Consider the following 26,390-nt stretch of genomic DNA (forward strand, 5'->3'; position numbering starts at 1 on the left):
CCTATGTGTGAGCTCCGGCTACTCGCGTATGAATCAAACAGGTTTCGGGGCCTCCCAATTCCAGAACCTTCTGGAACGCTCATGCTCGCCACAGGTCAAAGGTGGTATTACGTCACTTCAGGTCGTTGGGCCGATGCTGGGTGTAACGAGGACCTATTGACGCAGGTGTTCGGCTCTGCTGCATAGAGAATCCGGGTCTAGGGCGTAAAACGCCTGCGAGAGTAAAAAATAAACGTGGAAATAACATTTGTCTTCTAGGGACAACGGAAGTAGCCCCGCCTTCCGGCGCGCGGCGCTAGAGGGGAGGTGGTGGCGCATGCGCAGTCAGAGTGGCACCCCCCCACGTGTATTAGCTGTGGGTGTGCGGCGCTCTGGACTCACTGGACGGCGAGCGGGAGGGACTCGGTGCGCCATGGTGAGTGTCTCCGTTTCCTCGCGCGGTCTGGCCGTGGGCCCTTCGGCCGGACTTGCTGCGCTGGGGCAACTAGCACGGGGCAGGCGGGAGGGAAGCAGGTAGGGGCCGCGCTCGTGTTTCTCTCCAGCACATCGTGTGCGGAGGAGCTGCTCCGGGCGCCCCCGGGGCTGTGTGGGGACAGGGCCCCCGGGTCTCCCGCCCTCTTCCCCCCCATTGCAACTGGACGGGGACAGGGGCCCCCGGGTCTCCCCCCCTTCTCCCCTCCCCCCATTGTAGCTGGCGGGGACAGGGGCCCCCGGGTCTCCCCCCCCCTTTCCCCTCCCCCCATTGTAGCTGGCGGGGACAGGGGCCCCCGGGTCTCCCGCCCTCTCCTCCCCTCCCCCCATTGCAGCCGGCGGGGACAGGGGCCCCCGGGTCTCCCGCTCTCTTTGCAGTCGGCCTATAGGCACGGACACCCCCAGCAGCCTCGCAGTGAGGCGCACACGGGGGGGGGGGGGTTAGAGCACGTGGCTACCCCCGGGCAAGGCTGCATTTCATGCCTCGGAGCTAGATAGCGACATGGACCTCCAGTCTGTTCCTCGGCGGGCCTGCTGAGCCAGCCCTTCCGCCCCCCTTTGAGAAGTTAAGCCAGTGATCACATATAAATTCCACCTGAATAGGAGCGAAGACTGTAGAAAAAGACCATGTTCGTGCTGTGTCTAACTTCTGGCTACCATAAGTAGCCGTGAAATGAAAGTGTTTGCTTTTACCAGGCAGCATGCATAAGTAATGGAATTTGCTGTCAGGAGCTTCTGAAGTCAACATGTATTTCAAGTTGACCTGTAACTTACCCAGTAACAATCTCTTTTAATTAATATAGTTTAATTAATTAAACTATTTTTTCTCTTTTTGGCCTATCCATGAAAGTGACCTTGCATGGTCACAAGGTCATTTAGATACTGATACACCAATAGAAACAGGGAGAACAAGGATGTCCTTCTGTTCAAATGTTTTTGCTTTGTCACCTATCAGAAACAATGTTGTTGGTTTTCTTCTTTTTTTTTAAAAAAAAAACCTCAATAATGTGCGAGAGTGAGCTAATATTCTTAGGCATCTGTAATGTGTCTTTAGACAATGTTAAACCCTACAGAGTTTGAGGAAAAAATTCCTTTCATCTTTTTTCTGGCTGTGGCTTTCTTATATTGTATCAGAGGGGTAACCGTGTTAGTCTGTATCTACAAAAACTAGGAGGAGTCTGGTGGCACCTTAAAGACCAACAGATTTATTTGGACATAAGCTTTTGTGGGTAAAAAAGATGGCCTAATTATCACTACAAAAGTTTTTTTTTTTCTCCTGCTGATAATAGCCCACCTTAACTGATTACTCTCCTTATAGTTAGTATGGCAACACTCATTTTTCATGTCCTCTGCGTGTGTGTGTGTATGTGTATATATCTTCCTATTGTATTTTCCACTGCATGCATCCGATGAAGTGGGTTTTAGCACAGAAAAGCTTATGCTCAAATAAATTTGTTAGTCTGTAAGGTGCCACAAGTACTTCTCGTTCTTTTTGCTGATACAGACTAACTACCATTCTGAAACCAGACTCCTTGTTGTTTCTTATATTGATCCTTCCCTCCTGCTGTCTTTCCTGCCAGAGAAATCACTGATGCAAAAAAAAAAAAAAAAAAAACACACACACAAAAAAAACAGGAGTTAGTATAAAAGGCCCTAGATGCTTAAATCTGAGTTATTTAAACTAAGTGTTTTCAACATATTGATAGCGTTGCCCATGTCTTAATAGAAGTGGGGGGATGATCTACAATTAGCTAATACATTTGTGAATAACAGCGCTCTGCTTCTGTTAGTAGCACTGGTCTATGAAGCAGCAGCCCCTAATGGTTCTTGTTCTTTCTCCTTGTTTCCAGCTGCTTCTACAAGTGTCCAGGCTGTGGCGTCCAGACATCTGTAGAAGCAACTGGAAAGGAGCAGGGAGTCAGCACCATGTGACTTGGCAGTTCTTCACAGACCACAGCTTGATTATTTTTTGAACTAAAATGTGTTCCCACTCCCTGTGCCTCCGTTTCTTGTGTTGCCTGCTTAGTGAAGTTGCAGGGATTGCAGACTTGTATGTGGCTTCTGCTCTGTGATCTCAAATACTACTGTTACCTGCTGACTCAGTAGTTACGGCTGACATTGACAGCCCTAGGCTGGTAACATTTTTATCATTGTCTACTGCTAACTTGAGTTCAAAACAATAATTGCAATCCTCAGTACTTTTGTTGCATTTAGTTTCTCCACCCGAAGCTGCTTTCCCCCTTCCTGCTTTCTGTTCACTCAAAGTGGCAATGTTTGTAATATACTTCAGTGTATCATATGCTAAGCTTTACGAAAAATTATAAATCTTAACACTTTTGTAAAAATCACTGGACAGTATCTGCAAAACTTTTTGCAGATATTGGCATTCCTTCAAACATTTTTTTGTATACCTTATCTCAAATTTCAAAAGTGGGCAAAATAAGATGAGTGTATTGTCTTTTCTCCCAAATAACTTGGCACAAGATTGTACCTTAATTATTGTATGGAATGCTAAACCTGAATATTTCAGAAGCCCTGACCAACGTGACATGCTTAATCTTTGCTTCTCTGTTTTGAAGCTTTCAACTAAAATAACTACAATAACTGTTCCACGGGTGTCTGATATCTTAGCTATAGGTGACTCTGATTTCAGTCTGTATATGAACTAATTTAATCAGAAGTAATTAATCTTAATAACATATCTTATGCTTTTTTTAGATCTACAGAGGTTTAAACTACATAGGGTTTCCCTAAAGCTTTCCTCATCTGTTAATGTTTTAAGTTATCTTAGGCAGTTATTTAAAATTCTGTGCATCTTAACTGTTAAACTTGTCTATTGCAACAATAATTTAGATCCGTTTTTGCTTTAATATTAATTTATTTTTGGCCTAATTCAGAGAGATGCTGAGTACCTGCAATTTTCATTACACCAGTGGGCGTTGCAGATGCTTAGACTCCAGTCCTTACTTTGCTATTTAAATAGTAAAATCGTGGTTTTTGAGCTTAGGATTGCAATTTTGTTGCAGTCTCAAATGTTAATGGGTCCTTTTTATGTACAGTACAAAAATATAAAATTCTGTTTCAACAGGCAGGGAAAGCATTTAGGAAGTTTCTTCCCCTGTTTGACCGTGTTCTGGTTGAAAGATGTGCAGCTGAGACTGTAACCAAAGGAGGCATCATGCTTCCGGAAAAATCTCAAGGAAAAGTGCTACAAGCAACAGTAGTGGCAGTTGGATCAGGATCCAAAGGAAAGGTAAATATGTCCAGATTTTGCACCTTGCTAACTTTTTTGGATAAAAGGGATAGAAGCGGGATGTTATCTGAAAAAAAAAATTACATTTATATTGCATCTGATCAAAACAGTAAATGTAATATTTTGAAGAAGAAGAAGAAGAAATTAAAAAAAAACAAGAAGTGTGGCCTGAGCACAAGAAGAGAAGCCAAGAACTCTTGAGTCCTAACCTGGCAGTGGTAACCTCTGTGACCACGGGGAAATCAATTTAGTGTTCCTGTCTCTTTATCCCTGTCTGTAAAATGGGGAATAATACCTGTTTCACAAATGTTTTGAGAGAGACAGTTATTGATGGTTGTAAAGAGCTTTGAAGAAAATAAGTTCTTTATAGAAGTGTTTCCATGAGGATGGTTTCTCTTGCTCTGGCATGAATTGGTAAATGATGTAGTGCACCCGTGCTGGGAGGCTAAAGGTTTGTTCTAGGATCATCCAATAAATTAAATTTCTGAATAGCCTTACTGATTAAATTGCTGCAGACACATAACACGTTCCCAAGGTTTAGGAGCAGAACAGAAACCCAGAGCATGACTTATATTAAATACTATCATTGGTACTCTTGTGCTGTGCAAAATATCATCTGTTAATTAACCGAAGTTATTTTAAATATTCTGACTTCTGGTACTTCTGTGTTGGTTTTAGTAAGATCAAGTGTCAGTAGTCTCTTGGCCTATCCAAGGCCATGATCAAGTGTCCTGATGTTTTTGGTCTTTTGGCCTCGAGATGAAAACCTTGTCTGTGCTTCTGGGACCTTGAAGTAAAAAATATTATATAATTGTAGATTAAAATTCTTCAACTGGAAGGAAGTTGGTCTGTATTTGGTGGTGTCTAGTAAGTAAGGCAATTAATCAAAAAATGTAGATGTAGCCTTCAAGGCATAGGGAGAAACTATGTATACAAATCTTCTCATTTTTAAGGAGCAGTTATATGAGCATGTTCAGATCAGATTTACTAGTATAAAATAGGATATAGGTGTCCCTGCTGGGGCTCACGGCATGCACCTGCCGGGGCTGAATCTCTGAGACCCCCTCCGCCCCCCACTGGGCAGAAGCCAAAGGCAATGCATGGGAAGTGCACGTGGGGTCATTCCCTCTCCCTCCCCACCTCCTATGACTTTTGCCTGCTTTTGCTGGCCCTGCTCAGTCATAGTGCTGCATGGCCCCGTTCCTGCACAAGAGCTTCTGGAGCCTGCAAGCTGGGAGATGTGGCTGTGGGGAGAGGCAGTGGAAAACAGCTGGGAGCTGCAGGGTGAGTTGCTGCATTTGCAGCTGCCTTTCCCCAGGGAGCTAAAGGAGCAGCCCCTCCCAGCAGTTTACTGCTGCCTTTCCATGCAGAGCTAACACCTGGGAGCTGCAGAGAGGGCCCACTGAGCATAATGGGGGGTGTGACTTAAGCTGTTGGGCAGGAGTGAACCTTTAAATTCTGGCCCTGCCTTGACCCCCAAAAGGCTAGACATCTCTGGCAGAAGCCCCTAGCTTCACCACCCCACTGCAAGGCAGTCTGGTAGGTGGAGAATGGGCAGGCCTGGGGGGCTCTGCAAGCCACTCTTTAACTGTAAAAGAGCCGCATGCGGCTCACAAGCTGGTTTGGCCACGCTGGCTCTATATGGTAACCGTGTAACACTCTACTTCTGGGGGGATTTTTTTTTGTCTGTATTGTTACAGACATACTTGCTAACAGGTATTTTGAAATAAATTTTCATAAATAAATGTGTGTGCTTATGAACAAATGTAGGATGTTTGTAGAAATTTACAAGGTTGTTTTTTTTCCCTCCCCTTTAGAGTGGAGAGATTCAGCCAGTTAGTGTCAAAGTTGGCGAGAAGATTCTGCTACCAGAATATGGCGGTACTAAAGTAGTACTGGAAGACAAGGTTTGTTTGCTGAACTTTATAATTGCAAACTAAATTGGTTTATTAATATTCAGGATTATTTTAAAATCCTTCTAGCTAATAGGCCATGTGAAAAAAATGAATAGTGTTGTTGACCAACTGAATGTGAGAGACAACTGCTAACATTCAAATTGAGGAGCATCAATCTGGCCCTGTGGCTTTTGCACACTACACATCTATGATCCTCTGCTGTGAGAGAAACACTTCTGCCCCTGCCATTTCCCCATAGCTGTAGAGAGAAAGTGGTTCTCTGTACCTGCCACCTTATCTTGGGAGGAAAAAAAATATATAGAGGGCTGACTGCAATGTCCTCCTTGCTGAGGAGGAGAGAAGATTCCAGAGCCTTCTACCACTTAATGTTACTATCCCCATGAATTTGTGAACATGGTCTCAAAGGATGCTCCTGCCAGGAAAATTTACCCCAGAGCCTTGCCCAAAGGGGTGAAAAATATCCCCTGGAATGAAAGAAACATAGTGACAGGCTCTCAGGGCAACAGATATTTATAAAAGTCTTTGGGTTAATAGTTCCTTTGATTGTGTAGTATTGGCCTCAGCCTTCAGCAATAAATCAATCTCCGGGACTACAGACCTTGGAGCCAGTTACTAGTTCTGTGAGATTTGTCTGCAACAGATATTAACTTATTTTTTTTTCTCTCCATTTGCAGGAGTATTACTTATTTAGAGATGGTGACATTCTTGGAAAGTATGTGGACTAAATTTCTCAAATGGCTGCAGTATCATGAAGTTGTCCATTCCACTAAAGTGCTGAAATCTTTTTCCATCATGTAAATAATTTCCTGTTCTTTATTTTATAATAAACGGATAACCAGTCTCTCTGAAATAACTCCTACAGTCCCATTGTAGTGATCCAAACACTTCAAAATAAAATATGTACAGTCAGAGAAACACACGTTCGTTCTTATTTGGAGTTCCATTGAACAGTTCAAAGTGCTGGTGTTAATTTTAATTTTTGTAACTCTTTTCCAGATTTCAGAAAATTCAATTTTGATATCCTCTCAACTGTCCTGATTTTTTTTATTTTAAAGGAATTTTAGTGATTTTTTTTTCCTGCCTTATAGATGTTTGCGTGGTTTCATTATTATTCTGCTTCTCTTACTGTTCCCCAGAAACAGTGAAACTGGCTACATCCAAATATGACTTCCATGCACACCTGCAGTACAATTGTACTGATAACACTGTTTCCAAAAAAATACACGAAGAGATGAAGGACTAAACCCTCTCCACAGAGGAGTGCTGCAAAGATGAAAAGTAGTATTTTATTGTTGTTGCTGAACTAGGTGAACCTTCTTTTCTTGTTCAACCTGCCTGTGGCAACATCTTTTTTGGTTTAATATGAACCAGACATCATGTATAGTAACATTAACTTCTATATTAAATAACAATTATATACATTCAAACAAAGACATTGTATAGGCAGAGAAGTTGAATATTCATGTTAGTTATACAGTAGAGTTAGTTATACAGTAGAATCTTATTAATATGCTGTGTATCTACTCAGCAAAATTATGTTCTGTAATGAAGCTTAATGTCAATTAGATGCCAATGTTTTTACAAAATATACTTCAGTGCATTTCTAGGGCATCACTGCTAGCTCTGAGTCCTGTCACATTCTGTAAAGACATAACCACTGGAGCAGAATTATCTTCTCAACTGGGGATACACAGAAGTCTTCCAGGGGGTACCTCAACTCATCTAGATATCTGCCTAGTTTTACAGCAGGCTACATAAAAAGCACTAGCAAAGTCAGTACAAACTAAAATTTCATATAGACAATGACTTGTTTATACTGCTCTATATATGATACACTGAAATGTAAATACAATATATTCCAATTGATTTATAATTATATGGTAAAAATGAGAAAGTAATCAATTTTTCAGTAATCATGTGCTGTGACACTTTTGAATTTTCATCTGATTTTATAAGCAAGTAGTTTTTCAATGAGGTGAAACTTGGGGTATGTAAGACCAATCAGACTCCTGAAATAGGTACCCTAGTCTGGAAAGGTTGAGACACTGCTGTACTCCCCCACCTTGGCCTTTTCTGTGATGCACCCACTCAGCAGTCAGTGAGGCTGAAGTTTGCTACTCCCTTCTTCCACCAGCAGCAAAGTGTAGTTTTAATTTGTCTGAAATGTGTACTGTGATTTAGGCCAGGGGTTCTCAACCAGTGGTCTCTGATCCCAGTGGCCCTGAATCTCTCTGGCCCTGCTCCCCTTGGGCCAGAAGCCAGGAGCCCATGGGTGGAGTTGTGGGGGCACAGGAGTGTTGCCCCCCAGGCTGCAGTGTCAGAGCTGGGCAGTCCTGGAGGTAGCTCCCAAACGCCCACCTCCTCCCTGCATCCGAGGCCCCACCACCTGTCCAGGTAGGAGGTGGGAAGCAGAAGCCAAGCAATGTGGGGCAACTGCTACTCTGACTGGTGCCATGGAGCAGACTGTTGCAGCATTCCTGTTTCTTGCTGGTGCCCAGCGTTGCAGCTGCTCCTTAGCTCCCAGCCCCCTGTGAATGCTCATGGAGCTTATAAGAGCCACCCGGCTGGGGGGATCTAGCTCCATGTCTGGCAGAGCCCTTGGGGCGCAACAACTGCAGGGGAGTTCTCCCAGCCCCCTACATTAGGGTTAAACAAGACCCATAACAAATTTAGACCTTGTATGTGTTGGTTTATGAACCTGATGGTTGAATGGGGGAACCAAGTTAGGCTTCAGCTTGTGTGTATTTGGTTTGTTTTTTGGTAATGGCAAAAGAGGCTGGGTTTAAAGGCTTTTCCCATCATGTAGTATATGGACTACAAAGAAAATAGCACTGGTGGTTCTGAGGTATTTGTTAATCGAAAAGCATATTCATGAACATACAGTGGTTCATTTACACAAATGTAGCATTCTTATATGGTAAATATTACCCAGCCATGATTTAATTTTAACTGAAGTAACATTGTTTCCTCAAGCAACCAACCCTTGTACACATTTTCTTACCAAAAAAAAAAAAAAAAAAAAAGCTAACTTCTTCAAAAGGAGATTCAAGGTCACTCAAACTTAACAGTGTGAAAACCTTTATACAGAATGTTCCTTTTCAATAGGGAAGCGTAATATTTGGCCTGCGAAGACCTGATTTAATTTTGTGTTAATTGAATTTACTTACATCGTAAATGGAATTCTGATTCCTATACATGGGGGTTTTTTTAAGCAAAGAAATTTGAGGTACAGTTGTTACTACTACTGACAAAACTTTAACAGTAATAGTATGGAAAATACTGCTACTTATAAAAAAGCCGATCTATATATTAGACTACCAAAATAACTGTGAAATCAATGTTCCAAGAAAAATGTAAGGAAATTACAGGCCCAATCCTGAGCCCATTGAAATTAATGGCAACAGGATAGGACTTTTATTAAAAGATGTTGCTTTTATTCTCTAAATAATATAGTGAGTTGAGGGTTTAATGGTCTAAGCTGGACTTCCTGGAACCATAACTGTATTTCGTATTGATCATCTGCTGATAATGTTAGCTTAGTCGTTTGATCTTCCAAGGTAGATAAGGATTGCCAACTGTGGCTGTTTTAGTCAAGACCCCTGTGTTATGTGTGGACATTAATGATCTCATGTGAGCTGGTGTCTTTAGCCAAAATGTTCCCTGTCCTAGTTTTGTAGTATCAGTTGGTTACCACCCACCTCTTTCAGTGGGTCTGCTTGGGGTATGGATAGCTCAGTGGTTTGAACATTGGCCTGCTAAACCCAGGGTTGTGAGTTCAATCCCTGAGGGGGCCATTTGTGGATTTAGTTGGGGATTGGTCCTGCTTTGAGCCAGGGGGTTGGAGTAGATGACCTCCTGAGGTCCCTTCCAACCCTGATATTCTATGACATTGGGCAAAATCATGTGGGTATTACCAGTTTGAGACAAACTCCTATTGACTTGTCTGATAGTCTGTAAAGTGTTTTAGAATGAAAGCTGCTGAATAAATGCGAACTCATGTATTAGCATAAAAATGAAGCCTAAACACTTGTCTACCTTGAAAGCTGCCCCATTTCAATTTTACTTCATGATTCTAGTGATGCATTTTATTTCTGAAACTGAAGATTACTGTACCCTAACTATTTTAAAACCAATGGATTGTGTAATCCAAATGCTAATAAGCTTGTGCAAATGCACCTTCTGCTACACAGCAATTATGATGCAATCACTTATCTTCTATGATGATGCTTGTGTTCTGGGATTTAAACAGGTCACATGATAAGTTGAATCTTTGAGCTGACTGAGATTTAAAATATTAACAGCCTAGTTTGTTTTTGTAAGATAACTATTCATAGATAAGAACTGGGGTGGAAATTGTCTTTGAATGTAGGTCACTGGGTAAGCCTAATATTTGACTCCCTCTGAATAAGAATCTTTAAAAGATAAAATGCACACAGGAGTCTTATTTTTAGTGGATATCTCTAGGGGCTTGATGCCCCATGTACCAGGCTACCAGGAGTGGGCATCATAGTCTTGGAAGATGCATTTTTCAGCAAGGGAGCCCTGAGGGATACAGGTTTCCTTAGCATGTATCCCACTGATTATTTGTATTTAGTGACTAAGAGTCCTAGTCATGGACCGGGACACCATTGTGCTAGGTACTGTACAAGCAGCCCAAAGTCACTTGGGTGTATTTAGTATGCTAATGTTGCTACAGGTACTTCACCCAGTATTCTGCTCCCTCCTTATGTTCTCAGGTCTCTGAGATTTTCAGCACTTCTGAAAATCAGGCCACTTATATAAGTGCCCAAAATGGATGTAGCTTCTGAACTTTATGTAATTGACTGAAATTTTGGGGGATTTAAGATCTGTTTTCTCGTCTGAAAACTGGGATAATGCCTTCCTACTTGTTTATGTTTGTAAAGTGTGTTGAGGTTCTTGAAAAAAGGGTGTTATAGTTTACAAGTGCAAAGTAATAGTGTGGCCCTGAATCCACTCTGCACTATAAATAAAGTGCTTAGATGAATGATGGACCAATATGCACAGATTGCATATAATGTGAAGGTTGTTTTTTCTCTGCAAGGCTATCACTGGGGGCAGGAACAGGATGACTTAGCAACTGTGTTTTATCTGCTGTTGTCATATCAATCTGAAGTCAATGACTGTGTGCCAATAGTTACCCCTCAGGTTTTATTGCGGGGAGGGCAGCCACCTGTTAAAAATTCTCACTTCTAGCTGTTTATCTCGTATCAGAGGTTGTCTATTTCTTCCTCTGCTTTTTAGACTACAGGTAGGTGAAATGGGGAGGTACAGGTACTTCTATTCACCCCTGGACTTTCTCCCCAGCCTTTCAATAACTACATCTGATTGTGGGAGTGGGGGCATAGGTATGCCTTTCAAATGTCATTTCCCTTCGGCCACCTTATAGATCCTGCCTAGAAGCAGCTGTATTATCTTCATGAAACTTTGTTGCCCAGGCCGGCTCCATCCCCTGTGATGATGAGGCAGGAATGTGCCTTTGTGAGGCTTCTAAGTGAAAAAGCACATTATAGCCAGAAGCCCTAACCCTGCAGAAATAATAAGAACAAGAACATAAGAGCAGCCATACCGGGTCAAACCAAAGTATTGTCTTCCGATGGTGGCCAGTGCCAGGTGCCTCAGAGGGAATGAACAGAACAGGTAATCATCAAGTGATCCATTCCCTGTTGCCCATTCCCAGCTTCTGGCAAACAGAGGCTAGGGACACCACCCTGCCTAATAGCCATTGATGGACCTATCCTTCATGAACTTACCTAGTTCTTTTTTAAACCCTGTTATAGTCTTGGCCTTCACAACATCCTCTGGCAAAGAGTTCCTCAGACTGACTGCATTATGTGAAAAAATACGGTACTTTCTTTTGTTTGTTTTAAACCTGCTGCTTATTAATTTCATTTGGTGAGCCCCTACTTCTTGTGTTAGGAGAAGGAGTAAATAACACTTCCTTATTTACTTTCTCCACATCAGTCATGATTTTATAGACTTCTATCATATATCTCCCCTTAGTCGTCTCTTTTCCATGCTGAAAAGTCCAGTCTTATTAATCTTTCCTCATATGGAAGCTGTTTCATACCCCTAATCATTTTTGTTGCCCTTTTCTGAACCTTTTCCAATTCCAATATATCTTTTTTGAGATGGGGCAACCACATCTGAACGCAGTATTCAAAATGTAGGTGTACCCTGGATTTATAAAGAGGCAATACTATATTTTCTCTCTTATCCCTTTCTTAATGATTTCCCAACATTCTGTTTGCTTTTTTGACTGCTGCTTCACATTAGGTGGATGATTTCATTAATATTAAATAAATTGGCCAAATACTCTCTCTGACTTTCACTTATGACAAATGAGGGTGCAGGTTTAAAAAAAAAAAAAGGTGAAATGATTCTTTAAACACTCATCTACTTGGTAAAATTTAACATGGTTGGACAAATGCCAGACATAAGTAACTAAATACTGGGAGGGAGAGAGGCTTAAAGTCCCACTTAAAACTTCTTGGTTAAAAAATACCATTAATTTATTTTCTCTTTGACCTGCAAAAACTGTGACCTGGTTGTAGATTGATAGAGCGGATACATATTGCCATCTGACAGATGTTTTTTTTTCAGCTTGATTTATTTGCATTTTGGAAGCTCTGCTGTCCTTGCATTTAAAGTCAGGGACAAGCAGCTATCAAAACCCTAACTTCTGTGCTTCAAATGTTAGTTAACCTTTAGAAAGTATGGAAAGGAAAAAGATCAGTGCCTAGTGGCAAGGGAACCCCTCCAGCTAATGAGTGTGTCTGCCTTGTGCCATGCTTAGCTGAGCAGAATGCCATCTTTCAAGGCATTAATTTTGGATTGTACCAGGTCTAAATAGGATGGAATATTAATCTAGATATTTTTACCTAATCCTTCATTGTAGGCCACTATTTTCCCCCTCTAATTTTATCACCCTTCACATAGAAGTGCCATGTTCAACCTTTTGACTGAGAAAGCAAGCAATTGCTGAGCCTGGAATACTAGCCTACAATGTGCTTGCGGGCCGGGAAGCTAATTACCATTCAATGCAAACTGCACTAATGCACTAAACTGTCACCTGTCCAACATTACTGTGTACATCCTGTATGGAACTGCCAACCCAGTCACACTATCAGCTCTCTGAGGTAGTTTTGGGGTATATGCATTGGAGCCCTGACGATCCCTTATTTCCCATCATTTTATCTTGCTCAGGTTTTGACTGTCAATCTGGCTACCAAGAAAGGACTGCTGTTAGTGACAGTCCCCAAGCAAAACAAAAACTCAGAATGATTTAACAGCAGGAAACAAAGTTTACAATTTAGATTATGAACCCTTTAATGTTAGGAATAGGCAAAAGTTACACTAAACGTGCTATCAAACTGAAGATGACCCTGCAAGGGGTGCAAGGAAAAACTTTTCAGTTTGAAAGTGTGTCTCATTCAGAATTTATTTGCTTGGTGCAATAAGAATGCATGCTCTGTGGCCCTTATGCACCTTTATTAAAGGACAGAGGTTGCTACAAACATTTTGATGTAGCAAGATCATTTATTTACCTTTTCAATTGATAAAAACTCCTTACCCCACCCCTTTTTCTTTATCTTCCTTGCTACCAACAAGATGTTCAGTCTCATCCACCTTCTGATCCATCTGTCCTGTCCCATTCAATCCCCCCTCCCAAGTGGTTCTATTTTGCCTTCCACTCTCTACAGGCATAGCTATCTCTGTCTTTTCCTTCTCTCTGTCCTCCACTAGCAGGCACTTTCCCTCCTCCTCCCTAACTTCCATCCCCATCTCAGCAGAATTTATTCTATCTCCATTTCTCCTCTCTGCTTTCCGTCACCCCCCACTAGCACTCAGATAACAATGATGATGAGCATGGTATTAGACCCTGACAAGAATATTCCATCCCCATTCCCTCCTCCCTGTCCTACAGAAGCTGTTCCATCTTGGTGAGAGTTTGTTCCTTTGCCAGCTCTATTTCTACATCTGCATTTGTTCTATATGCACCTCCAGTGACAGCTACTGTACCCAGGTCAGGTGCCAGTGCAGGTGGGAGTGCCTGGCTTGTTTCACCCCAGAACCAAGGCCAACCCTTCTCATGCATGCTCACTGCAGCCTGCAGCCATGGGGTACTTATTAGCCTTTCTAGCCATTTCACTCTGAAGGGACCTGAGATGCTTTGTGTCCATTTTGCCACTAACATATTAGCTTGGTAGAAACCAGATCAACTTTGCAGCCCTATCTGTATCCTCCTAAAATATTGCTTTTATAATGTTTTGACACCTTTTTTCCCCCCGGTACTAAAAGAATTAAATTCCCCTTTAATTACATTATAACTTTTTACTACTTTGTCACTATTTTTTTTCCATGTTATTTCTAATATTTCTAGAGAGGGGGGAGACTTTGCTTCGCTCTGGACTTGCGCCCGCAACGCTATGTGATGCCCGGAGAAGCGTATTGTCTGCCGCGGGACGTGGTGCAAGGAATGCTAGGAGCTGGGAGTCCTGGTGCCATAGGTGAAGAACACGGATCACACTATCATCACTCCAAGAGCTAGAACTATGCTGGAGAGGACCTGAAGGATATCATCTGCTGCCAATATATGGAAAACCTGAAATGAAAGCCAGGGCATGACAAGGCGTTTGAGGTGACATGCAAGTGGGACGCCAGCAACCACTTCCTCCCCGGGGACAGCTTCACCCAATTTGCCGACTGAAGGTTCATCCCCAGGGCCTGGCTCAACTGTGTTCTGCTGAACGGAGCCGTCCACCACAGGAATCGGGACAAGCGATGCAGGAAGTGCGGCTATGCCAACGAGATGCTACCCCACGTCCTGTGTAGTTGCAAGCCCCATTCCAGAGACTGGCAGCTGTGACACAACGCCATCCAAGATCGCCTGGCCAGAGCCATCCCGCCACTCATGGGGAAGGTTGCAGTGAACTCCACCATCCCCAGAACTGACAGCCAGTTGCGACCGGCCATCATCACCACCAATGTGGACCGAAAGAAGATCATCATGGTGGATATCACAGTGCCCTTTGAGAACAGGACCTCAGCCTTCCACAATGCCCGAACTCGAAAGGTGGAGAAATACGCACCTCTGGCCGAAACCTTGAGAGCTAAGGGTTACCAGGTTCAGACATGCGCACTAATCGTCAGAGCCTTGGGTGCATGGGACCCCAGTAACGAGTGAGTGTTGAGAGAATGCGGAATTGGTCAACGCTACGCTCGGCTGATGCGGCAACTCACGGTGTCTGACACCATCAGATGGTCGAGGGACATCTACATAGAACACATCACCGGACATCGGCAATACCAGAAGGGATGAGCTGGAGTGCCGATGAGAAGCGCAGTCGGTAAAGTAACTGAAATACTTGTCTCATGGATTATATTTTCTAAATAGACAACCTACCTAATCCTCAACTATTGAGGGACAATCTTCATTCATTGATAAATGTGCTTTCCACAACCAACTCTCTGTATAACTTTTCATGAGTGATGTACCCAAATACTTGGATGCTAAGATTTAAACTGTATTCTTAAATTTACTCACCTAAATTTGGGTTACTGCTGATTATGCACTATATGTATCTCATGATTTTAAAAACAAAGTTTGTATTTGTGGATAATCTAAGCACTATACTCAGATGTACAGACACTCTTTTCTCAACCTGTGTATTATATAATTTTAACAATAGCTTTAATAAAATTTTTATGTCTAGAGGCCTCATTTGAGGATCAGTGCCCCATTGTGCTCAGAGCTGTGTATACATTTGATATAAGATAGTCCTTGCTGCAGACAGGTCAGAGAGAATGGCAGGATGCAACAGCAGGATGTTCGAAGAAATTATAATAATAGGAATTTCTGCACATACAGGCATCTTGTTTGCAAAGCAACAACCTGGTTAGCTTGCTAGCCTTTTGGAGCCAAATGCACATCTGATAAAAGTAGGTATATCTTATTTTGGGGGAAGTTGTATGGTATGTCATGGAAGCTCTATGGCCTGTGTTATCTAAGAGGTCAGACTAGATGATTACACGAGTCCCTTCTGGCCTTAGAATTTATGAATCCTACTAATTATTTTTGTGAGGCCAGGATCTTTTCTTAGGTGAAACTCCCTCATGGAGGTGTTTTGAGGCCATGTGTTCCTATCATCTGACGTGTAACTGAAGAGCAAGCATAGGGTAACATTTCTAAGACACCATGGATTTTCCTCTTGAGAAAAATCAGAAAGGAAGCCCTATTTCTTACTGACTATCTAAATACAAGCTATGTAAGCACTGAGAAAGGGAGATTAGAACTTTTCCTTTTGGTGTAGACTGGCCTAAGGGTTACTTTTTGTTCAAGAGAATCTCTGATTGGCGATGAGGGTTGATCCCAAGTTCTTAAGAGACTTGACCCACCCTTGTGTGGTGGAGATGGCTCTAGGGAACTTTTGACTGGTGTGAGAGGCTGGGGACACTGTATGAGCAGGCCCTGGCTCTGAACCTGGCCAAGGCCGCTGGAGGCCCCGCCCACGCCCCCTGGCAGCGCGCGGGGCGGCCAGTGGCAGCCCCGTGACCCAGCTCTCCCTCCCTCCCTCCGCGCACATAGCGCGCGCACCACGGGGCACCGCCCCCCGCCTCTAGAGGGTTGTTCTCGCTACCGCTGCCACTCCCGCCTCCCCACCGGCTCTTCCGCCTGCCTCCCTCCGCGAGGAAGCTGCTTCACCCACAGCCCCCCCCCCCCACACTCCGCCCCTTTCTGGTCGTCACGCGGGCTGTTCCATCTTCTTCCCACCCTCCCCACCACCAGCTGTTCCTGGGCCTCCCTCCCTCTGCTCCCGCCGCGCCTGTTCCTCCCCCTCTTCGTCAGCGGCTGCCGCATCCGGGTCCTGGCGCCGCTGTCACTATGGTCATGGCGGAGGGGACGGCAGTGCTGAGGCGGAACAGGCCGGGCACCAAAGCCCAGGTGAGGCGCCGCGCTCCGCCCCGGCCGCCTCCTGCCCGCGCGGGGCGAGGGGCCGGCAGCAGCGGGCGGGCTGGGCCTGCCCGGCCGCCGCGCTCCCGCGGGCTGGAGCCGGCGCGGTGCGTCCCGGCGCGGAGCCATTGGGCCTCTCCGGCCCCGGGAGGGGTGCCCGTGTCCCCGCGCCGGGCGGGCGGGTGCGGGGCTGGGCGGGGCGGTGCGGCCCGCAGCGGGCTCTGGGCCCAGCTCGCCTGGCAGGGACCCGCGCTCGGGTTGTCACCGGAGCCGGGCCGCTCTGGGCTGTCCCGCGCCCGGCCGGTGCTGCTCTCCGGGGGCCTCGCTCTGTCGGCCCCGCAGGGGCTGGCAGCGCTTCTCGGCGCCCGGGGGTGAGGATCCCCCCCGGCCCGCTGTGGGGATGAGTCTGTTCCGCTTGTAGCCTTGTCAGCTAAGAAAGGTGTTTTCTCCACTGGGATTGGCCGGGAGCCCCTCCCAGGGCAGCGCCTAGGTGTTCAGGAGTCTCTGGTCATAAGGAAGAGTCCTAGTCGCTAAATGTTAGTGACTCCAGCTAACGTAATCTTACATTTATTTACGTGATCGTGTGTGTGTATGAATTACTTCCCCAGCCACTGGCAGGCAGCCACCTCTGAGGTGAAAGTTGACACCTTTTTAACAGCATCTAATGATGTTACATGATGGTTTAGGATGAAAATGAACAAAACATTCAATCAGAAAAAATCAGGCAGGATATTTGGTAGAATAATAGCTAAGTGTCTTGGCAGAGTTAGGCCAACACCCCATCATAACAACCCAGAGGTGCTGCTGGAAGTACCATTACTCCTATCTTGCTGGTCCCTTGTGAAATCACTTTAATACCACTTCCTTCAGAACCCTGGACTTCTTTTTGGGGTCTTTAAGTATTAACCAGATCTGACTCTTCTTAGCATATGAAAAGGAATGAAAGATGATATTTCCAGTATTACAAGTCAAGCAAAGCTTTAGCTTTAATTTTAAGATATGAAATAACTTTGTGGTAGCTCCTTTATTGTAAGTTTCATATTTTGGTTTTTAGGAGGTTGAGCATTAGTCCCATATAGTCCTTTGCAACTTTGTTTGCTTCCTCTCTTTCTAGATGTAGTTTCCTGTTTGTTGAAACTGTAAAGGTTATTTTCCTACAGCATGTTGAAGTTTCCTGATATTAAGCATTCAGAATTTGCTGCAAATGACATACTATCTTTCCCACCCTTTATTAAACTGGTTTAAATTTGGGGTTTTTTTCCATAGGATTTTTACAATTGGCCTGATGAATCTTTTGAAGAAATGGATAGCACACTAGCTGTTCAACAGGTATTTTTTGTTCTAATAAATATTTTTTTCATGTGTATAAGTTTAGTCACCCAAATCTTGTGACTTCTGGCAAGATGTAAGCAAAAGGGCACATTCTCTTCTTGGTTGTGATATAGTTGTACAAAAATAACTTCATAATTCCATAGAGAAATAGAAATCAGTGTATTGGTTAATACAGTAATTTTCTGTGTAGAAATCACTAGAATCCTGGTGTCCGGTTTCACCAGCTGAACAGGTTTTATTGCTACCTGGTAAAACTCACTGCTCCTCTTACCATTTCTCATTTAGGGAAGACATGTTTTTCACACACTGTATTTTTGGGACATTTGCTTTGTTCCTTCTCCACCTATTGCTACTTTTTTTTTTGTCCTCTTACTTTTGTCTATCAAAATAGCTGCTCAATTTCAGCTAGACTAAAGAAATAAGTAGTTGTTATCCTTACTGTAGTGGCTATTAGGTATATATCAAAGTAGCTAGAGTTGTGGCACAGTCCTAAATATGGTGTCTTACTATCTTTAAACAACTTTGAGAAATTATTACTTTTTCTTCTCAGTATATCCAACAAAACATAAGGGCAGACTGTTCTAACATTGACAAAATCCTGGAACCTCCTGAAGGACAGGATGAAGGTGTATGGAAGTATGAACATTTACGGTAAGAATTCATGCTTTGTCAAAATGTAGAATCGAGAATCCCACCACACTGATTAGCAGTAGTAATGAATCATAATAGTCTGACTCTTATAGACTCTAAATATTTTTTTACGACTGTTTAAAAAAACAACAAACCGACAAGAGCAAAACTTTGTACTATTAAACATTTTAGAATTATGTATTAGTAATAGATTTGTAGTCTTAACAATGGAATTTATTTGCTCCTTTTCTGATTACCAAGTTCATTGTTGTGAGGATTCCCTTAAACTCCCTTTTGCTTTTAAAAATGTGTGATGTCAACATACGTGTTTGTTTATTTTAAATACTTCTAGAATTGAACTCAAAGATTTATGTCAGTATGGACTGAAAGGACAGCCATGAGTTTCCACAGCACCTCCCCGCCTCAATCTCATCAACCCCTTACTTTCACTTACTACAATATGAATATTGTAATCATTAGATACTCTCCAGAATAGCCTTTAGCTATGAGGCTTGTTTTTAACAAACAGTAAGAAAATATGTTTTGTAGTAAACATGTTCTCCGTTTTTATTCCAGTCACTATCGGAGAAATCGTGACAATTTTTCTGGCCTTCTCTTTATGTCTGTTAGCTGTTATAATACATTGGGGTTAAGCTGGGTACCTAGATGCCTTTTATGTCTCCAAACTGTCCTTGTTACTGAAAGTGTTTTATTTTATTATAGTACAGACTCAGTATTCTGCTCACTGATATTTCCACCCTTATTCTGCTTTGATTTTTACATCACTTTGCTATGATTAGTGTCCTGACATTCTGAAAAAAAAATCAGTTTTTTTCTTAGTTTGATTGTCTTGTCATTCCATCAACATACATTTTCAAGGCTAAGAATAGTTTCAAGTTTGTGCCTCCAAATGAGAGTTAGGCACCTCGGTTCTAGGCACCTAAATACCTTTAAAAATGTGGCACTTGGGAGCCTAAGTCCCAATGACTTTTAATGAGACTTAGGCTCTTAAGTACCTATATTTCGTTTGAAAATGGGACTTAGGTGCCTAAGTTAGTCACTTCTGAAAATTTTACCCTGCTTCCTCTGAAGCATTAAATCTTCTCTAAACTGTCTGCTAGAGTGTGCCTGAGAGTGAGGCAATCAGCAGCTTTCACACATAGCCTCACTGCATTACACCTCAACTCAGGCTAGCTTATAGAGAGGTACTCCTGGAGGTCTCAGTAGTAGTCTCTTGAGCATTTGGGGATGGCACTAAAGCCACAGAATTGGACTTTCAGGGTGTATAGCATAGATGGGTTTGATCAGTTTGCACCTTATGATGTGTTTTTCTTCAGTGTATGTTTAAGGGATTTTACTTTTTTTTTTTTCTTAAACATGAATTGCTATCAAAGGCAAATTTGTAAAATGTAGATTTTCCTAAGGGAGAAAATAATATATTCCTAGTCTCTGCTATTGGAATACTGTTCAGTTTATCCTTTTTGACAAAGGAGAAAACTCGAATATAGTTGTATGAGTTCCTCTGAACGAATAATAAATTAAAATTTTCGGACTTTTCTTTTTGTATTCCTGTTATCTCATAGTCTCCTCTTATTTATTCTTTTCTTCCTTGTATATTCTACAGATATGTCCAAGATTCTAAATTTGTCATAGCTGCTGAAATTATTTTGAACCATATTTTTTACATTTGATCTCATTCCTCTTCTGCTTTCTACACCCCAGAAGAGACCAATGTAATTATTAAAAGTGCTAGAGATGCATAAAACCATTAGTGTTTATGACAAGTTGTTCTTTGCGTTAAAATGTTTCCATTAGGGAAACTGTTTTGACAATGCTGTATTTAAATTTCTAGACAATTCTGTCTCGAGCTCAATGGACTTGCTGTCAAGCTTCAGGTAACTCTCTTCTTATTTAATTTTTGTGTCAGAGACCAGGTTGTTTTTGTATTTTTAGATGTAATATTAGCTCACAAAGCTTTGCAAACTTTTCGTTCACATATTTTTAGCCAGCATGACTTTAGGAACATAGTTTTAGGATTCCAGAAGACTTTAGTTGATCAAGTAGCTTTAAAATATTTTTCTGATTTTAAGGAATTGAGAGTTAAATTATTAATAATGATCAAATCTTGCTTTCTCTGTTTGGTATTTTATTAACTGAACAACTGTTTCAACAGAGTGAATGCCACCCAGATACATGCACTCAGATGACAGCAACTGAACAATGGATTTTTCTTTGTGCAGCCCATAAAACTCCCAAAGAGGTAAGGAGGGTATTTTTTGAAATATATCTGTGAAGGCTCATATTTTCTTCAGGGATCCATGCACAGAAGGGGCCATCCGTGCATATCTTGTCTTAGTCAAATTGAAGGGATATGTGGGAATGCGACTTTCATAGCAGTACTCCCTGCTTGCTTCTCACATCCTCCATAGTGACTCATAGGAGGCAGAAGAGCAGGGAACCAGCTGCTCTCCATAACAGTCTCATACAGATCCCTACTTCCCCCTCACCTTTTGTGTGGGAATCTGGAAGAGTAATATAGCTTTAATCTGTATTAAATTTTCTCTGGTCACCTCCATAGTTGTTACTGAGTAACGAAAAGGGATTTCTTTTTTAGCAGATCAAGTTGCCTTTCTCTGCGGTTTCATGGAGTTGGAAGGCTTCCTCTCTTCCTCCCCCTCCCCCCACCTCCCTGTGGACTCTCAAGTCCCTGCTTCTGGTGACAACTTGCAGGGCATTCTGCAGTGGGAACCTCTGCATCTTCAGCTCCTCTGACACCCTCCTGTGGCTTTCTCCTTGGGAAGGACCATTCTGGCCCTTGGTTTTTTACTTTAGTAAATTTTGGTAGTAAGATTGTAGACTGCTGATTAGTCTGACTTAATTTCTCTGTACTGGTGCATGAACAAGAGTTAGTAATATTTGATGCATGATTGGTAGGCCCTGGTGTACAACTGTTCACATTACAACCATTATTACGTTGAGAGTCTTAGCAAAGAGATCAAGGACTAAGTAGCCATGGAGACTGCACTTTCTTCTCAGCCCTGGAGAAAGTTTCCTTTTAGGGGAGGGTTGAGGCACTCGGGTGGGATGGTTTGGGGATGCTTGCCGTGCCATTACCTGCTGTACAGAGCAATAAAAATGCCTGTTCCATAGCTAGAAGTTCAACATCTTTCACCAGAAATAATGTGCACTTGGTGGAGGGGAAAAAGGTGTAATAAGCACATGATGACACCTTCCCTTTGAAGTTAGTGAAGAAAGAAGTTTGGGGGAGGTGGGAAACAAACTTTCTCAAACAGAAATGGAATTGGAAGTGAATATACAAAATAAAAAAAAAGGAACCATCCAGAATCTTGGTTAGTGTTTTTAGCAGAGGTAGAGTTCCATATTTTTTTTCCCTTTCCTCACTGAAACTGATTTTAGTATGTTCTTAATAATTGGAAAGTAGTTAAGTGGCCAGGCTAAAACTCAATGAAATATTACATGAGTTTACTTCTTATTTTCTACATTCTCAAGCTAACAGTGTTTGTCATCTAAAATTCAGTACAGAATAATTATGGAGTATTGATGAAAAGAGAAGTGAAATTGATATTTTGCTACCCCTTCATGGGTGTGTTGATATGTTTCATGTGTCCAGACTAACCAAGTATAGTGTATTAGCTTGCAATACTTGTCACTCGGTCAATGAGATCTATCTTTAACCCTGCATGATTAAAACAGTTAAGTATAGGGATTTTAATTTTTCCATGGCTTGGTCTGCTACAGCACAGACCAAGGGCTGGTTCCTTCTAGTATGTTGACAGGGACAATGATGACCAATCACCGTCAGGATTTTCATACTCTCCAGCTCTTTCTCTGCTTTTCCAGTTTGTCCTGCCTCACTCTGAGCAACATACAGGAATGTTGCCCTACTTTCCTCAAGAGAATTTTTCTAGCAGCTTGGAACACCCAGAGAAGGTTAAAATTGAGTGAGGAAAATACCATAGTTGTCCCTCTTGCACCATTGCATTAAGCATGTTGTGCATTCACTTGAATTAGTTATCACAGGAGTCTGATTAGGAGACAACCTGGAACATCCAGGTGAAAAGATCTTTGCTCTGGTGGGAAAATCAACACAAACTAGGGATAGGCTTTCCTCTCCAGGGGCCAGCCAGTCTCCTGACAATATGAGATACCACATGGATATTCAGCCTTGTCGAGAACACAGTCCTAAAGGGAGAGGCAGCTTCACAAACTGTGGGTTATCAGATAACCCTACTAGCACCTCAAGAGCAGATCAAAGGAGCATGCATCTTCAAATTCTGACAGTGAGGGTTGCAGAGTTACGTATCTGAATGTCCAAGCACATGGAACATTACCCAAGCTCCTGTCTGAGCCACCCAGTTGGTAAACTTATATTTTCTTATCTTCAGAGTGGCTTTCCTGGTGGCTGCTGTTTGAGAGGATAGTAGAGCTGTCTATCTTATCTGATCTCTCTTCATACCTAGTCTTCCATAATAATAGTGTGTTCCTTTAAAATTGTTCTAGTTTTTTGCCCAAAGTCCTGCCTCCTTTAATTTAAACCAGATGAAGAGATTACAAGGTGAACTGCATTTTCAACCCCTTTTACTCCCTCTTGAGTAGACCCCTTACATGACAGATTTTGTTACCTTCACCCTTCTTTGGGTGGATCTGTGGGATCCTACCACTGTTAGACTGGATCTTTCAGCTGCAGCCTCCCTGTTTACTAACTGTGTTAACCTGACAAACCCAACTGTATTTGGCACATGTAAGCCCTTTCCCCTTGGCAACCTGATAGCAGCTGATTAAAGAGACTCTAAAACAGCTTCTTCAAAACAAAGCAGTATCTGTTCACCCCAAAGGTACATAGCATGCAGAGCAAAGGGGTAAGTTCTGTACACAGATTAAGGTTTAGATAAGGAAAAAAAATATATTTTTAAGCACTAGTAAATTCCATTCAGCCCAGTTACCTCCATGTCTGGGTTGGGAGAAACTTTGACTCTTGTTCTTCCTCACCTCACAGTGTTTAGTCATGTACTGCTATTCAGAACCCATGTTTTGGGCAGTAGAAAACTCAGCCGCAGAAAACAAATGATCCCATCTACCGTCTAACTCTTTTTCTCCTCAGTCAAGATGAAGCAGACATCCACGCAATTGAATTTTCCATAAAATGAGTTTTGTTCTCCTAGGTAGGGAGGGATTTAGTGTAAGTTTATTGGAGAAATGGGTGGAGCACAAGGAGTGGGAAGATCATGGACTCTGATCCTGCTTGTCAAAGCAACTGAGGAGCAGTCCATGGTCTGCCCTCATGACTGAGCCATGGAAGCCAAACTAACTTGTAGGTGGTGGGATGAACTTTTTCTTTGGCAGTGGTCTTCCATTATAGAACTTCTGTCATGTCAGTTGCTAAAGAGACACTTAATTAGAACATCTACTCCTGTGCATATGCCCCATTGCCAAAACAACCATTCTCCTGAAATAATCCAATCAGGGGTACTTGGAGCTATAAGTAGTAAAACATGGGAGGTGGAGACAGCTCTCATATGGGGGAAGTTTACTCAAACCCTTATAAAAACTCTGTAAAACTTTTGGAATTCAAAATGGCTGTATGATGTGTCAGACAATTCTGTGTGAAATATTGTGTGATGCAGTGTCATACCTGTTTTCCCCCCTAATATTTTTTAGTGTCCTGCTATAGACTACACCAGGCACACGCTTGATGGAGCTGCATGTCTTCTGAATAGCAATAAATATTTCCCCAGCAGGTAAAACTCTTAGAAGCATCATCTTTAATTTTTTTTGGGGGGGTGGGAGGGGTTATTTTACTTACAGAAAATCTTGTTCATACGTGGAACAAATCTGAAACAGTGTTTGGTAATGCAAATTGTTTTTCATGTATCTAGTAGAATAAATTACTGTATTACAGTATTACAGAATATGATGAAAAATACTAAATGTGGCAGCATGTCCACAGTTACTGTTGTTGCTAAGTATGGGAAGAGGTCCTGCTTTTAGTACTGCTCTGCCACCAGCTTGTTAGAGGTAAAACAGAGGTGTTGAAGGGACTATATTACCAATCCAATTTAATCAAGTTGGGTTTTCCAGTGTAGGCTAGGTCTCCAGTGGGGAAAATCCCACCTCAAAGGAGGGAGGGAGTTGTGGTGGCTCAAGGTACTGTTAGACATGCTGTGCTGGGAAGCCCACACCAAACTAGTGCAGTCCCAAAAGTGGACACCACTGACTGCAAAGAGGCCTGGCCAAGGATGTGCACAGATTCAGTTTCTCAGGCAGTCTCCATGCCAATTTATGGAACCCCAGATGGAAAAGTAAAAGCTGAGTTTTCTGGGGAGGAGCCTCCATGGAGCACAGTGGTCCCGCTGGGGAAGGAGTGTGCAGTTTGTATCCCTCTGTGCTAGAAATGGGGAATCTAGCCCCTTCCAGATTAATTTTAAAACCTTTCTGTGGAAAGAAGCCAGTGTTTCTGCAATCAAAATATGAAGTTTTAAATGTGCAGAATCAACCAACTTAATATAGTAGTATTATAATATACTATATTAAGTTGTATAATATACTATAAGTATAAGTATAATATACTATACTATAAAAATTATAATATATTTTTACTAAATTCTTTCAAGAATAATGATTACAGAATTTAAATATCAGTCATCCACAAAACCTAACTTTTGGAATTTCTTGTGGAATCAATTAATCCAGTATAAACAACTAAAATTAAATACACAGGCGCACATGTGCATGTTTATATCTGTATTCAACCTGTAGATTTGTAAAACTGAGTACTGTATAACATTTGACTTATGCTTACAGAGTTAGCATAAAGGAATCCTCTGTAGCCAAACTAGGATCAGTGTGCCGTAGGATTTACAGAATATTTTCCCATGCGTATTTTCATCATCGGCAGATATTTGATGAATATGAAGTAAGTAACTGAGTACTTTGCATGTACTTTCAGTAGTGCATTTACTAAAGTGATGCCAAGCATTGTTGTTCTGCAGTTGTTACATATTTTCTTCTCTTAACACTTTCACTACGCAGACCTCCTTAGCAAGCAAGGTACAGTTCATAATAGGTTACATGTATGTAAGAATTGTGTGAAGTTTTATGTGAATGACTTTGGTCTTCAAACTAAGCAATTTCATGTGTGCTTTTTTTAATCCTGTTTATTATAGTTCTCCTAAAGTGGGTAGAAGTTCACGATACAGAAGCAGGAAGCTTTACAAGAACTTTAATACGATCATTTCAGTGACCTTTGTTATGAAAATTGCTTGCCTTTGAGTGTTACAGGAAACCCTTAGGATTATTATCATTGAAAGTAGAGAAATATTTTTTTCAGTTTACTTTATGCTTGACAGCACTTTTTTGTACAGTCAGTTACTTGTTTGTGTACATCTTTCACACAGTAGTGGAGGAAACATTTTAACAGTTGGGAAGTCTGATGGTAAAGCCACAGAATCAACAGGGGACTCAGGAGCATGTATATTACCTGAAACTATATATATATTTTTTTAACTGATTAAATTTTAAGTCAGGAAGGGGGCTTAGATGTGTGAATAGCAGTAAAAACAAGGCTAAGGACTAGCATGGGGAGGAGCACAGTGGGTACACATACTACTGGAGCCTGTGGACTGTAGTAGCAGCTAAAGACTGACTCAGTTTACTGTTTAGTTGGGGTGTGGGGGTGTGTGGTGGGGGAGGGATTTAATTACCACAGGTGCCTATATACAGCTTTTGTTAGGGCTTTGCATAGTGGACCAGAATTTAGTTGACACAGAATTGCTTATCTGATTTCATGCTTGGTATA

The 26,390-nt window shown here is 42.2% G+C and overlaps 1 protein-coding gene across 6 annotated transcripts in view; it reads left to right on the top strand.

Moving 5' to 3' along the window:
- LOC101950505 (MOB-like protein phocein) overlaps nt 1-26,390 on the top strand; it is a 29,693-nt gene that overhangs the window by 697 nt on the left and 2,606 nt on the right. The window contains exons 1-8 of one of the 6 annotated variants that reach the window (XM_008174250.4): nt 283-415; nt 3,560-3,724; nt 17,879-17,941; nt 18,495-18,595; nt 20,427-20,469; nt 20,748-20,834; nt 24,254-24,333; nt 25,397-25,508. In XM_008174250.4, coding sequence (XP_008172472.2) covers nt 317-415; nt 3,560-3,724; nt 17,879-17,941; nt 18,495-18,595; nt 20,427-20,469; nt 20,748-20,834; nt 24,254-24,333; nt 25,397-25,508 — 750 coding nt within the window. In that variant the 5' untranslated portion in view covers nt 283-316. Of the gene's footprint in view, nt 1-258; nt 416-3,559; nt 3,725-5,541; nt 5,632-6,314; nt 7,413-11,047; nt 11,299-11,438; nt 11,506-14,041; nt 15,383-16,386; nt 16,604-17,031; nt 17,149-17,878; nt 17,942-18,494; nt 18,596-20,426; nt 20,470-20,747; nt 20,835-24,253; nt 24,334-25,396; nt 25,509-26,390 lie in introns of those variants that run through there. The other 5 variants (XR_010591352.1, XM_005294302.5, XM_008174249.4 and 2 more) reach the window with 5 other exon arrangements.

Source organism: Chrysemys picta, chromosome 11, assembly GCF_011386835.1.
Source record: "Chrysemys picta bellii isolate R12L10 chromosome 11, ASM1138683v2, whole genome shotgun sequence".
NCBI lineage: Eukaryota > Metazoa > Chordata > Testudines > Emydidae > Chrysemys > Chrysemys picta.